A 15,024-nucleotide genomic window follows, 5' to 3' on the forward strand; every position below is an offset into this window, starting at 1 on the left:
ACAGCTTGAGGCGGCGCGGGAGCGCCTGGTGGGACGCCAAACGACATGACTGCGATTCTCAATTAAAGGGGAGACAACGGGGCACTCGTGCTTGGATTAGTTACAAAACAAGACTCGCACGTTCTTGTGTGGCAAATAAAACAATGAGCTGCTTAAGCAGTTTCAAATGACGCGGAAATGAATCTGCATGCAACAATCCTCTCTTTTTTTTTTTTCAAACAAAACCGGGGCTTACTGAAATGTTGCTAACGTTAACTATTTGAACTTTGAATTGTCTAAAAAAACATCAAGACGTTCGCTCTTGAGGCAACATAATGCTGTGCGGCTCCCACAGAGGTAGAGTGCTTATAGTTTTTTTTATTTGACATTATTTTATGTTTTAAATATATTTTGTTATTATAGTTTTATGTTTTTAATTTATTAATATTTTTTTTAGCTATATTTGATATTTTTTAAATATATGTTATTATAGTTTTTACTTTGTAGGTTGTTTTTTTTTGCTGAATTTTATAATGCTTCGCAGACAGTTGAGTGCTCAGGACATTTTCATCATGTTAATAATCCGCCCAAAAAAAAAAAACTGACTGTGGAAAAAATATGACCATATTTGGGCAAACAGTACTAGGGTGGCGCCCGTCGTTGAACGACAAATAGGATGATTGTTGGCCGCCGCCCCCCGATAACTTTTTCAAAATCAAAAGAGAAAATATAAATCAACCATTTTTTCAGTTAAAAAATCTTGCAATATCCCAGTTATGAAAAGTGAAGACAATTTGTAATTTTAGTAAATTTTTGCTCATTTTGGTCTGCCCTCATAAAATGAGGCGTCGGGCCGAATCCTGCCCTCGGGCCTCGAGTTTGACAACCTGTGTGTTCGAAAACAGCACCATTGACAATCCCTACGAATCGCGAAGGCAGATTATTGCCATGGCAACACGCAGGCTGAAATCTGATTGGATGAAAACATCCAACATGTGCAGGAGAAACACTTGAAAAGAAGAACACATGAATTCAACTCGTATGCTTTTTTTTTTTATACCCCCCCCCCCCTACACGGGTTTTGTCTGTTTAGCGACCGTGACCTTTGTGACCCCCATCGGTTCTCATTACAAAGCACTTCAACAAGCACTCGCTTACAGCCACGCTCTGTCTGCACTAACGACTACTCCATACACAGGTGAGTCCTCTCGGATGTGAGTGTAAATACAGGAGGGCGGAGTGGAAGCTTTTGCCCTGCACGTGTGTGTATAGTAATCAACCCCCCCCCCCCCCAACCCCCTACTCTGCCTGCCACTGCTGGAAACAAAGAGCAAGGACTGCTACATGTCTCCACAATCGGTCACCATGTGGGAGAGCGACTCACGAAAAGAAGAAGAAGAAGAAAGCATTTGTGACGGGAGGAGGTGAAAAGAGAAAACATGCTCGGGTGAAGGGGGGGGGGGGAGGAGGGGGGTGGTGTAAACGTCAGGATAGCGATCTCCTCCAAGGGCGCCGATGAAAAAGCAGCCTGGAATGACGCGCGTGCGCGATATGAACGCCGCGCGTGCGACATTATGCATGCGACGGCGAGTCCGCCGCCGCCGCCGCCGCGCCTCAAATTTGATGCTGGTTTCATTTTTGGGTGGTGACGCAACATCCGTCGGCCCCAAACGTTACATGCTTTGCAATCATGTCCCTGTGGACTTCTTTTGTTTTGCTGTTGCTGTCACACACACGCACACGAACGTACGCATAGTCTCGCATTCACTTACACGCTCACACATTAACTCATTGACATAAACGAGGAAATGCCACCGACGGCTCAGGAATTTCTCAAAGATGTTCTCTAACCTTTCTCCGCCAAGCTGCTTACTCGACACACATGGAGCAGCAACGCATATGATGACTGACAACACTTGCGCGTCTTCCAGTTGAGCTCAGTGCTGCCTGGCTGGCATGTTGTGGCACAACGTGGTACTACATTGAAGGTGTGCAACGTCATTTGATTACTATTATTTATTTAATTCTAAAAGTACACAATGCTGCCTTCAAAGCAGCCTTTCATTTATTATTATTATTATTATTATTATTTAAAAAAAGCAGCCCTTCGGCTTAATGCTAACATATAATGGGAAAACGCCATTGGCATGCTAACAGTTAGCATCAATTGTTGCGGATTTAGAACTAGAACCTATTTGAACCCAAACAAACTAAAGAAAAACAATTTAACCGTACTCATGGGCATATATTTTTTGTCTTCAAGGGTAAATGATTATTTCAGCATTTTATTTTGGAGTAATAGAAGAAGTTTACTCTTCATCTGTGTCTGCATGATCCTATTATACTGCCACCCAGTGGCAAAGGCGGTACACAGTATTAGAGAGTGCTATTTTTCTTATTGAAAAACACACTACAAACATTTTTTTTTTGCATGGAATGATTGCAATTCCATTATTTTTCTCTCTCAGGGCTAAAAAAAAAAAGTACTTCATTGGCTGGTGGGATGAGGAAATTATTTGGATTTGCAAGCATGGTTGCAGAACAAAGAAACTCGTATCTCAAGGCACCACTTAACGACGACTACAAATCCGACAACAGGGTTCACTGTAGTGTATACTTTTTATGACATTTTTCTCTGGTTTGAGTTGCATGAAAAAAAAAAAAACGTTCTTTGGCGAAACAAAGGTTGTGAAACCTTCACAAATGGACTGATTGTGTACAGCTGCGAAACAGAAGTGCAAGCTTGTAGAACACTCGAATGCCTCTCGTCAAGAATTTCCACAGCTATGCGACACACACACACACACACACACACACACACACACACACACACGCGCGCCTATAGCCGCCACTCGGCCCTGCTCGCCTCCGATTGGTCAACGCAGTTGAATGGCGTTTCCCACCGGCTTTCCCCATTGGCCGTCCCGTGCGGCGCGGTCCACTAACACAGGGAGAAGGGGGCGGGGCTTCCGCGGGCTCCTTAAAAGCCGCGGACGCCGGAGGAGGTAAAGTGTCGGCACGCTCGGACTCCATCGGCGGAAGGACGCGGCAGCAAATCGGAAGAGGAGCGAGGACGCGCGCCGATGGAAGTGAAGGATATTTAAGCACCTGCCTGGGGGGCGCACAGGTATTGCCTTTTTTTGGGGGGTGGGTGGGGCTGGGGCTGGGGCTGGGGCTGGGGCTTCGGTTCGCGCGCGTCTGCGTGTCTCTTTGTCGACGCGTCGCCGGTGCGTAAAATGCGCGCCGCGGCGAGCTCGCCTGACGCGTCCGCTTCTCCCTCCCGCGCAGACACCGCAGTCCATGCCTCTGCCTTGCCGGGTCCTTGATGGGAAACCAACTGGACCGGATCACCCACCTCAACTACAGCGAGCTGCCCACGGGGGATCCGTCCGGGCTGGAGAAGGACGAGCTGCGCGTCGGCGTCGCCTACTTCTTCTCGGACGAGGAGGAGGAGGCGGCGGACGAGCGCACGCCGTCCGACTGCGGCTTCGGCAAGGAGCTGATGAGCCTGAGCCCGGCCGACGACGACGAGGAGGACGCGGACGGGGGTCCGGGGGGCCCCTTCTCGCTGAGCGAGGTGGAGTACTCGGCGTTCCGCGCGCACGAGTGCATCTTCTCCAAGCTGCGCGAGAACCAGGACCTGGACGTGTACGCGCCCGCGGCTTTGCTGGGCGTGTGCAAGCCGGGCGACCTGCTGGAGCTGGTGGCCGCCGCGCAGCCGCCGCACTGGGCCGTGTGCGAGCACGACGGCCGCGTCATCCACCTGCACAAGGGCGAGATCCGGCGGGACGGCCTGCTTGAGGCGTGCAACGGCCGCCGCGGCAGGATCGCCAACGGCCGCTACCGGTACCGGCCGCTGCCCGCCGACCTGGTGGTGCAGAACGCGGCGGGCCACGTGGGCCTGCGCAGCGACGAGATTTGCTGGACCAACTCGGAAAGTTTCGCCGCCTGGTGCCGCTTCGGCAAGCGCGAGTTCAAGGCGGGCGGCGAGGCGCACTCGGCCGAGCAGCAGTACCTGCTCAAGGTTCGGCTGGCCGGCAGCGGCGTGCACACTTTGGTCTTTCGCAGCCTGGAGGACATGATCCGCGAGCGGCGGCGGGTGGACGCCAGCGGCATCCTGGAGGAGCTCTCCCTGGTCGGCGGGGGCAAGGACTGATCCCTTTCATACACGACCGACCCCCCCTTCCTCATGTTGGACCTGTTGGTTTAAAAGCCGTGATGCGTTTCAAGACCGCTGTGCTGTTGTGGAATGTGGAACCGTGTAAACAAGACAACGCCCCTCCCCCTTAAAAAAAAGAAAAGAAAAAAAGACACCGACCCACCCACCCCCTCTCCTCCTCCTCCTCATGACTGGGCTTGGTTTCCCCCTGGATTGTGTTTTTTTGGGAGATGTCAGATGAGAGTCCCCGTTAGCTTTAAGCGTTCCCCTCATGGTCACACAGAAGCTGCCTAAAAAAATGACAGAATGGAAGCATTTTTGCACCCCTTCTTTCTTTGCCATACATGACAATATTCTTTTATTGTCAGCTCACAGCCATCCAAAGCAAAGGATGTGTGTGTAAAAAAAAAAAAAAAAATGTATTCTTTATTTTTGTATTTGCGTTGAGTGGATTATTGACCCTGATTTTTTTTTCTTCCTCTTTTTTTTTTGGTTCAAATAAATGGAGGTTGAAATATAAAAACAAGTGTTTAGTCCAGCAGGTGTTATTAAGGTTTACACGCACGCACGCACACACTACAGCTCATAGTGAGCGTATGAATTATTCATGCTTGGCTGACCTGCCTGAGGCCTGATAGGCTTCATATTTCTGCCTGCGAATATTTGAAAGGCCAAACAGGAACTGGTCATGGAGAACATAATCATCTATCCATGGGGAGCTTAAACAGGTGTACCCCCCCAACCCCCCGCCCCCCATCCCTCAGTTATGCATTATTTAAGATGATGTGGATTTTACCCGCCTTGCAGTTTTTGGGTTCTAGGTTCGATTCCATGCTTTCCTGTGTGGAGTTTTATGCTCTTCCCGTGCTTGCATTTTTTTATTTTTTTTTTTTTTTGATGCATTCTGGTTTCTTCTTATGTTCCAAAAACATGCCTAACTAAATCAAGCAAGATGCCAAGATTTGCCCAAAAAACGTCATAGTGACATTAAAAGCAGCGCAATCATGTCAAGTATAAAAACACAAAAGGCGTCAAAAATGAGAATTATATATTTTTTAAATCCTGACAATAGAGAAATGTATTTAAATTGAGGAGTTGAAAGGAGTGAATTTAGGGTGATAATAGCGTTTTGTTGGTGGGGGGGTCAGTTTTGTCCTTGCTCTGATAAATGTCCACCTGTTTCAGAGCGCCACCTTGAGGCCAATCGGGTCACAGTCAGGTTGAGATCATCTGTCTTTGATGCTCTTTGCGTTGCTCAAAAGCGGTTGATGGTCATCTGCGCTGATTTCACTTCCCTAGCGTCTCAAAATGCTGAGTCTGCTTAGTCAAGTTTTTGTGTGTGGTGGCGCTGAAGGAAAAATCTGCTCCGAAGCACTCGACACGTTTCTTGACCCTTTTGTTTCAGCCAGGGCTGGACTGGCCATCTGGCATACTGGGCAGATGCCCGGTGGGCCGGCTTCCCGCGCCATAAACGATATACAGACGGTCTTAAACTCATTTGTTGTGTGGGAAAATATGTTTAGTGACGTCACCCTCGTGGGTGGAGTCACAAAGTGCATTTTATGTCATTAGCATGTTTAGCAGATTACAAATTTGCTTTGGCTGCGAGTCAACGACAAAGCGAGTCAAGACGCACAAGTTGCATCAGAATGCGTTGCTAAGATGGTTTATGTGATTTCTATTTGCTAATGTTGGTCTTAGGAGGATATAGTGTGCTTTGCCTTTCAGAATAAGAGCAATAATAGCGCTTTATAGATGTCATTTGGAACTCATTGACGGCTATAGACGTCAAAAATTCATTTCAACTATTTCTATTATTTTAATTTTTTTCCCCCACTTTTATTAACAAGAGTGTGAAAACCTAGATTTTTTTATTGTACATTTAGAACAGATAAAATTTTTTTTAATTAATCGCGAGTTAACTAGTGAAGTCATGCGATTAATTATAATTTTAAAAAATTAATCGCCTGACCTCCCTAATTTTTAATAATCTTTTCTTCTTTTTTTAAATCGCGTCAGGCGATTAAATTTTGTAATCAATCACATGACTTCAATAATTAACTCATGATTAATCACACATTTTATCTGTTCTAAATGTTCAATATTTTTTTTAGGTTTTCATACTCTTATTAACAAAAGTGGGGAAAAAGTCAAACTAATAGAAATAGTTCAAATGAATTTTTGACGTCTATAGCCGTCAATGGCACTGAAATGAGTTAATTATTTGTGTTCTTTGTTTGGCATCTGTAGTTGATGGCTTTTTGTAGCCTCAAGCCAGTTATTCCTTTTTTCTTCTTTTCCTCGGTTCTTTGTTTACATTTAAAAAGAAAAATGTTCTTCTAACCTTGCCTTGTTTTGGATACGCAACACGTACGGGGTCATGTTCAGTCGAGTTGTTGAGGCGTGCGATTGGCTGGCGAAGAAAGCGGGCGGACGGACGGACGGACGAGGAGCTCAAAGCGGGAGGCTGGTTTATTTCGGTGTTTACACGCACGGCGCAGCCCGGAGTGTTTTGGCAGCAGCCAACTGGCAGACGACGGCGTTGGCTGGCGTCTAATGGCGGTGTGTGAGCCGCTCGGAAATCGCAATGTGCGTCTTTCGCGATTTGCGGCAGTCTCGCTTTTGTTTTAAAAAAAGGGGCTAAACGTGCATACTGGGCATTTTCGGAACCTTTTCCCATTGAAGTCAGTTTGATTGTCTGAATTTTTTATTTATGTGCTAAAAGTGACATTTACTGAGAAAATGGCGCTACCAAAAGAAAGATTAGAGTCTCTTCTTTTCTCAGGTAAAAAAGTATATTTCTATCTGTTTCCGTTTTGCAGCAATTAGCATTAGAATATAGCTACCTGTAAGTTGCATCATTATTCACAAATTTGTTTAGAACTGTGGCTAAATGAGTTTGTTTTCAACATGGCCCTGGTTGATCTCTTATACTCTTCTTTTGTAATAACTGCCATTGCTTCAACCGTTCTCTGCCGTTCTCGAGGCTGCATCAAAGCCTTCTGTATGCTCTAGCATTAAAAAAAAACGTATAAATACGTCTTTGGGACACCGGTTATATACAAAATAGAACTTATTTATGCGTTTTTGGGAGCAAATGAGTTAAATGCCTTGAAGCAACATAAACACATTTTTAACGTTTGACAATAGACTTCTATCTTGTCATTCAAATAAAACAAAAAAATAGCCTCACCAGCATGTAAAAAAAAATAAAAAAAAATAAATAACATCTCAATTCATTTAGTTCCGTCTTGAGACTCGCTGGTGTCTGTTTTTGTTCGTCTTCTTTGCATGAAATCCCGTCCGCCCGCCTCAGGTGTGCGCACCTCAGTCGCACCCCCCCCCCCCCCTCCCCTTGAGAGTTAGCGAAATGAGGCTAGTGGGGCGCGGGAAGATTGTCCGTACGTGCGAGTGGGCTCGTCGAGACTCCGAGATGGCGCGTCTCGTTTTGCCGGGGGCCGCCGTACGTCGCACGCACGTTTGTTCACGAGGGAATCTGCCGCAGATTTGATTTTCTTTCCAGCCACGAGCTGAAGGTAAACAGCGTTGCTACGGAAACCAAGGCCACTGCCGCCGTATACGTCCACCGAGGGCTTTTTTGCGCAAATCTTTTTGCTGTTGTGTATGCGACTCGTGTAAGACAAACACAACAACCTTCATCTTGTCTGATTCTGACGCTCGCACCCAAGACTGCGTTTTTTTTTTTTTTTTTCAAACTGCATTTTGAAGGTCTAGGACTCGTCTTGGTCTCTGACTGTCCAGATTTGGATTTTCCGCCAAGACCGGCGCCGATCCGCGATTCTTCAACGCGATGAACGTGAACCAGGAGACGCACGCACGAAAATGTCGGCTAACGCAACGCTAGCTACATTTTGCTTCCTCCAAAAAATAAGCGTAAGAATGCTTTTTTGAAGTCAAGATCTTTTTTTTTTTTACAAATCACTGGCTGAGTGTGAGATGGCAAAAATGGTCCGACATCCGACGTGTTGCCATTTTGCTCCCTCACAATCCGAGCGGCGAGCCAAAATTGACCTTTAACCTTTATCAGGTCCTAAATCTGAAGTGACCCAACACCGCCATCAACAGGCACATGACAGTCATGACAGCGGCTCACCAAGCTGAATTTCACATTGAAGCCGAGCTACTCGCTGAAAAACGGACTTGACGAAGATCATCGTCACTGGCAGTAAACGGTTGGATTCAAATTGGCAAAAAGAAACGTCCAAATAAACGGCGCTGCATTGTTGGGAAAATTATTATTTTTTAATTCATTAAAATTAAATTTAAATTAATTTAATGTCAGCGTCACGTTCGCTAATCTGTTGCCTAGAGGAAGAGCAAAAAAAAAAAAAAAAAAAAAAAAAAAACGAACACACGCGCAGCCTTTGGAAATGAGAATCGGCTGAGAGGCAGCTTTGATATTTTCAAGAAGACATTTTGTGGGAGGGATTCAGATCAAATACCGCCGAGTTGTTTCGCTACATTTCTCGACAGCGAAAGTCAGTCGGACTGTAAAATCTTCTGCGCGCGAATCGATGGCTTGTGATGGAACGTCGACGCTAACGACTGAAGCGCTCGCATTGTACGGAGATGTACAAGATTGACTGATTGGCCGGCGGTCCGAACGCGTTTCAGACTGGCGTCGACTGTCAAAACAAATCGGAAAGAAGGACGTCTCCGCCGGCTGTCGGCTCGGAATGCTAACGACCAAAAAAAAAAAAAAAACGCCGACAACAAAGTAGCTTGCTGGATTCTCAAAGGAAGAGAAAACAGACTCATTAACTGCCATTGACGGCTACAGACGTCAAAAATTCATTTGAACTAATTCTATTAGTCTAACATTTTTTCCACTTGTGTTAACAAGTGTATGAAAACATAGAAAAAAATATTGTACATTTAGAACAGATATAAAATTTGTGATTAATCTTTTTCTTTATTTCAAATTATTATTATTATTTTTTATTAATCTTTATTTTTTTAAAGAAAAGATTATTAAAAATTCCACGTGATTAACATTTTTAAACATAATTAATTGCATGACTTCACTAGTTAACTCAATCAATCAATTTATTTCATTAATTTTTAAAAGAAAAAAGGCAATAAAAAGCAAAATTCAAATTTCAAGTAAAGCAAAAGAATGAAAGGGGACAGAAAGAAGTAAAACTTGTTTTGTCTGCCCCTGATCAACTAAAAACAAAACAAACAAAAAAACTCACGATTAATCACATTTATATCTGTTCTAAATGTACAATAAAAAAAAAATGTTTTCATACTCTTGTTAACAAAAGTGGTAAAAAATGTTAAACTAATAGAAATAGTTTACATGAATTTTTGACGTCTATTGCCGTCAATGGCAGTGAATGAGTTAAGATAACATCGCATTAATAATGGCTTCATAATACAATCATTCAAAAGTACAGATTGTGTTTTATGATACTTCATAGTGTACTCTACATCAATGTCAAAATTGCCTGCCATTGCATTAGAAAAGTAGCGGTGTTCCACAAGGCTCGATGACAGGTCCACTCTAGATCGCGTGGCTCCCCAGTTTATCGATTTAGACGTACGTCAATGCCATTGAAACATAACTGACATAAAACTAGCCAAAAAAACTAAAACTAACTCAAGAGTGTCCAGAATTAGCGATTAGCTGAAGGGGAGGAGGCGGAGCTAAGATGTGTCACTCGTCCACTCCAGCGGCCTGACACTTAAAACGTGTGTGGTCCAAATCCTTCCCTGCACTTTCTTAATGAGCGAGCCCAGCCGGCGCCGTCGACCCACCATGACTTTAAACCTTCTTAAGGAGTCACGAGGGAAAAAAAAGGGGACGGAAAGTCGCTCTCAAAATGTCACGCCCCGATACGGCCCCCGATACGTTTCATACGCCAAGTTCATTTTTTTTTTTCTATATCCAAAAATGTGCATGATTGCTTAACGATGCCGCTCACAGCGAAGGCACTTTAAGATCGACCTCGCGGTACAAATTGTCCCCGGGATGCCAAAACACTCGGCAGTAAAAGCTCTCAAAATGGCGTTTTTGACGGCCATCGCTGTGGCCCGGACGCAGCTCGTCCCCGCGGGCGTGGCCTTGCATATTTACAACGCATCCCGCCGAGCTCAATACGGCGCACAACGTGTGTGAGGCCATAAAATCGCTCTCTCGGCCGACGCAGGCTCAGCTGTCACGCGGGAAAAAAAAAGAAGTCATTTGTTACAAAAAGGGTGTTCGGTTAATGGGGGGGGAAAAATGCAATTGGAAACATACAGCCCCCCCCCCCCCAGCTGCCCCCCCCCCAATTACAAATGCTGTTCCTGTGTCTAACATTTGACATTTAGAGGTGTCAGGTGATTATTATTTTTTTTATCGTAATTACAGGGATGTGATTTGACCAAAGTGAAATTATCTGAAAATTTAGCCGGGGGTCACCCAACTAGGTCCAGGGCAGTGCCCTGGTGGGGGGAGCTCATGGGTTTTCCGTGTTTTTAAGTACTTTCAATGCACTCACATGACAAAGAAATAGACAAAACAACAGCATAAATTTTCAATGTATATTGAACTATCCCATATAAAATGGCAGTTTTAGTCAACTCAAAATCAGTCACATTCAAAAACATTGGACTGCCTTTGCTTTTAAAAACTATCACTGAGAATATCATCATATCTAACTAATGTGATTACTAAGTTAACACATAAATAATGTTGAGGGGTTCAAATTTCATGAACAAATAATTGTATCATGACCAAATGAAAAGTAACTCATATTAGAGCATACCACAAATGTCTTTGTTATAGCAGAAGATGTTATCTGTCGGAGTCATGTGCATACACAATGAACTACTAAAAAAATAAAAATAAAAAATAAATCGGATTTTTTTTTTTTTGGGGGGGGAGATAAAAAAAAAGCGGAATTCCGCGAATTAGCGGAAAAATCACATCCCTGTAATTAATCGCATGACTTCAATAGTTAACTCGCTATTAATAACTCATTTTGACACCCCGAATTTGAATATAATTTCAAGGTCATCTGATGCCATCCGTCGGTCGTGTTTGCGTTCCACTGGGAATGCCAGAAAAGTCCATTCCGACACTCCTCGTTTGTCGATCGCTGCGCTCGCCGGCCTATTTTGCCGCGCCGCACGCGGCCTCGTCTTCTCGTGTCGTCATTAGGTTCGATGGAGCAAACAACAATTGACTGCGGATGGAACATCGAGCACAACAACAGCCGCCAGCGATGGCGCTGCGACCCGGCCGTGACCGTCAGACGTCGGCGATCATCCCGGCGCGCGTGTGAATAAAAGTTTAAATGCGAATAGCAAAAAGGATTATTCGCGACCATCTGGCGGCGGCGGCGGCGGCGGCGGCGGTCGTTCTTTCTCTGTCAGACACAAGTGGAAGCCTCCCTGCGGCGTTGCAGCCTGCCCGCCAGTCCTTCGGCAGTGTGTGGCGGAGCATAGCCAAAGCCTGATTCTGACGGACGGACGGGCGGCAGCCAGCAGAAGCGGTGAAATATTGATGAGAAATGTCAGGCTCCGGGAAAAAAAGAAAAAAAGAAAAAGAAGAAAACATTTGGCACTGAAGGCCACGTACAAAGAAGCTACGCAGGAGAAGCTACGGGCATCAAACAACGCATGCGCGACATCCAGTTAGCAGAAAACAATTCTAAAAAATCCAGAAATGAAAACTCACTGAGCAACAAATGCATGCGAATGCAAAATGTGGCTTTTGTTTTTTTTCTCGTCATGGTTGATAAAAGATTTTCGTCTGAATATGTTCAAAATGTCTCATCTCACAAATCCGGATGAAAAGCAAAAATTGGCTACATTACATTCGCAAGCTTTCACTGCTCAATGAGATGCCAGCTTTTTTGGCCTTCAGATTCGTAAAAAGGTCGACGCCGATATTTGTGAAAATGCCAAATATTGGCACCGATGATTGGCCCGGTCTATAAATAGTATCGTTTTGTCTATAAAGTCGTTGGAAGTACGCACTAATAATTCTGCTGCCCTCTCTGACAATGAGAGTGCTACTGCCGCCTACTGTAGTGGATGTGCAATTACACTTTACTCTAGTATGGGGGAGAAAAACGTTCCCAGAGTACTTACACCCAAAATAATGAAAACAACACGATTTATGCGTCTTATTCATGCGAGCATCATCACCAACATTTCAATTAAATTCTGCGTTCGTAGAGAGCAGTTAAAAAAAACAAAAAACATTTTTTTAGGTATTGCGTCAGCTAACATCCAACCTTACACGGTCCTGCAGTAATGAATGAATCCGCCGCGAGGCTTGAACCTGTCCAAGGATCATGCAATAACCACGCAAACCTTCACACGCGCAGACTTGGAAATGGAAAGCCTGGAACCAATTACGAAATGCTAATAGGGGTGCGTTCAGGGACGAGGTGTTATCAGAAGGCTGGAGTGCTTATTTATTTATCCCACCTGACTTTGTTGACGCTGCGAGCGCTTCGCTCCCCGCGGCGGGCTTAATGAAGGATCATGTTGTGGGCCGCAGCTGTTAAAAGGCAGACAGACAACAAAATCCAAACGCGCTTGACCCCCCCCCCCCCCCCCCCCCCCGGGGAGGCGGACGATTCATCAATCTCGTCATTGAACAAAGGCGCGAACGAGCTCGGGCAAAGCGCTGGTCGCGTCGAGTCGTTGAGTATCGGGAGGACCTGCGTGCGAATATCTTAAAATGAGGGCGGCGCAATTACAGTCATTTCTGGACTATAAGACCGCTGCTTTTTTCATTGGCATTCGACCCTGCGGCTAATACAAAGGTGCGGCTTATCCGTCAGATCACAAGGGGGCGCAAGAGCGTCAAGCAGAGCAAAACAAACCAAGGGAGACAATTTGCGCCCTCATTATGGAAAAGAAAGTAGCACCTGCGGCTTACAGTCAAGTGCGCCTTATAGTCCAGAAATGACTGTCATCGAAATTCAATTACAATTTCAATTATTACACTCCACAATTACTAAAATCAGCTTTAACGTAAACAAACTAAGATTATTAATACAAATTTTTAGTTGTTTAAATTAAATTATATTTATATATTTTTTATTTAAAAAAATAATAATAAAATCATTTCAAACAATTTTATTTGTCTTAATATTTTTTATGTTGAAACATTTTCTTGTTTCGTACCCCACCCCCCAAAAATGATTGTCTTAATCATGATTTCAATTGGTACCAAATATTTTCGTCATAATCGAGCAGCCCTACTTGAAATAATAGCGTGATGTGTGTCTCAAATATAAATGCGCATGTGTGATTTTTTTTATTCCATTAAGGGCACTTTGAGATTTATTTTACAAATATAAAGCGTGTTACAAATAAAATATTTTATTATTATGTCAAACAAAAGAATCCAAAATTTGAGCTAAAACGGTTTTCGAGTTGGGTAGCCACGCCCACTTTTGGAATCCGGGAATTGCGCACACACACAAAAAAAATATTTTTGGTTTTTGTTTTAAGGGTTAACTACAGACCTGGAAATCGGGAAAAAAAATAGCATAGGCGGACTATTTTTAGAGATATTACCTTAAAAATTATTATTATTTTTAAAATAACGCAATGTATTTTGTTGACATTTTCAGACCACTGATTGGCCACGTGGGCACATGACGGGAATCAGCTTTTTATGCGATCAATAGTCATCAACATTTGGAGCCAATAAAAACTTTGACGATCCAACATTTGCATGTGGTACTAATTTGTCATATTTTCTGCAAAATACAAAAAGTAGGTCAACTGTTGTTTTAGCTGCCTATTTATGTTTCAGGCAGCAAAAATAATAATTAATAATTAAATATGGATCAAAACAAGGATAGCATCAACGTTACAACACTTTTGCGTTTTGTGAGGTTGCAAGCGCGCGCGCGCGCGCGTGATCGTCAGCGTTGGCAGCTGACATTTGCGGAGGTGCGCGGCCGGCCGCTCGGTCGCGGGACGGGTACGAGAACGCCGCGTGTCACGCCAACCCTTTTAATGGCTTCTCTTTGTGTGCCTTAAAAGCCGCTTGACATTTCCCATCAGGATCACGGACACTCTAAAAGTTCTCAAATATGACTTTGGACTCAGGAAGACACGCCATCCTGCAGGAAAAAGCGAGTCCACGTGGTGACTTAAAACTGCTGAAAGTAAAAGAAGATTCCTTCCCCCCCCCCCCCCCCAAGTGCGCCTTTGAAAAGTCGATTTGAAAGCAATCCTCTTGTCAGACTTGTCAGTCCACTGAGATTGTCTCCAGCTCCACAAAAAAACACATACCATTTTTAAAATAAAATAAAAATAGCACAATATTGTCTACAAGTGACAAAGAGAATTACACCTTGCACTTAAAACAATCACATAGCTTTGTCTTTCAGTCCACTAGCTTAATGCTAACGCTAAACAGCATCTACGTTGCGGCGCTATAAAACAAGAACAGGGCAGAAACACATTTGGACTCAGTCGTATTTTCTTTATCCTCTGCATAGAACAAGAAAAGAAAGAAGACGATAAATTACGATGTTGAGTGACGCAGAATTTAAGTTACCAAGCTAGCACTATTTCTTGTATTAGCCATGATACTTCGTAGCCATTTTTTGTAGTTGGAGCTAATTTTTTGTAGCTATGTTAGCATGCTATGCTAAGCTTGATGCTAGCTCACGATTCGTGCCCGCAAGAAGGGCTCAATCTGTGCTCACCGATGCGTACGAATGCATCCTGGCTAATGTGCCGCGTGCACCTGTTGAATGTAACTCAAAAGTAATTTGTAATCTAATCTAGTTACTTTTAAAATCAAAAATACCTAAGTTACTTTTAATAGGAGCAATCAGACGACATTTTATGGCAAAACTCGGCCCCGTGTCCCAATACATTTGTCCGTATGAAGACAAAGT

The 15,024-nt window shown here is 44.1% G+C and overlaps 1 protein-coding gene across 1 annotated transcript; it reads left to right on the top strand.

Moving 5' to 3' along the window:
* Positions 1-2,974: 2,974 nt before the first annotated feature.
* lratd1 (LRAT domain containing 1) lies at positions 2,975-4,664 on the top strand. The gene is made up of 2 exons (XM_077552721.1): positions 2,975-3,106; positions 3,268-4,664. Exon 2 carries the CDS (start codon positions 3,305-3,307, stop codon positions 4,133-4,135), a length of 831 nt encoding a protein of 276 aa, XP_077408847.1. The 5' UTR covers positions 2,975-3,106; positions 3,268-3,304; the 3' UTR covers positions 4,136-4,664.
* The last annotated feature ends 10,360 nt before the right edge of the window (positions 4,665-15,024 follow it).

Source organism: Vanacampus margaritifer, chromosome 19, assembly GCF_051991255.1.
Source record: "Vanacampus margaritifer isolate UIUO_Vmar chromosome 19, RoL_Vmar_1.0, whole genome shotgun sequence".
NCBI classification, from domain to species: domain Eukaryota; kingdom Metazoa; phylum Chordata; class Actinopteri; order Syngnathiformes; family Syngnathidae; genus Vanacampus; species Vanacampus margaritifer.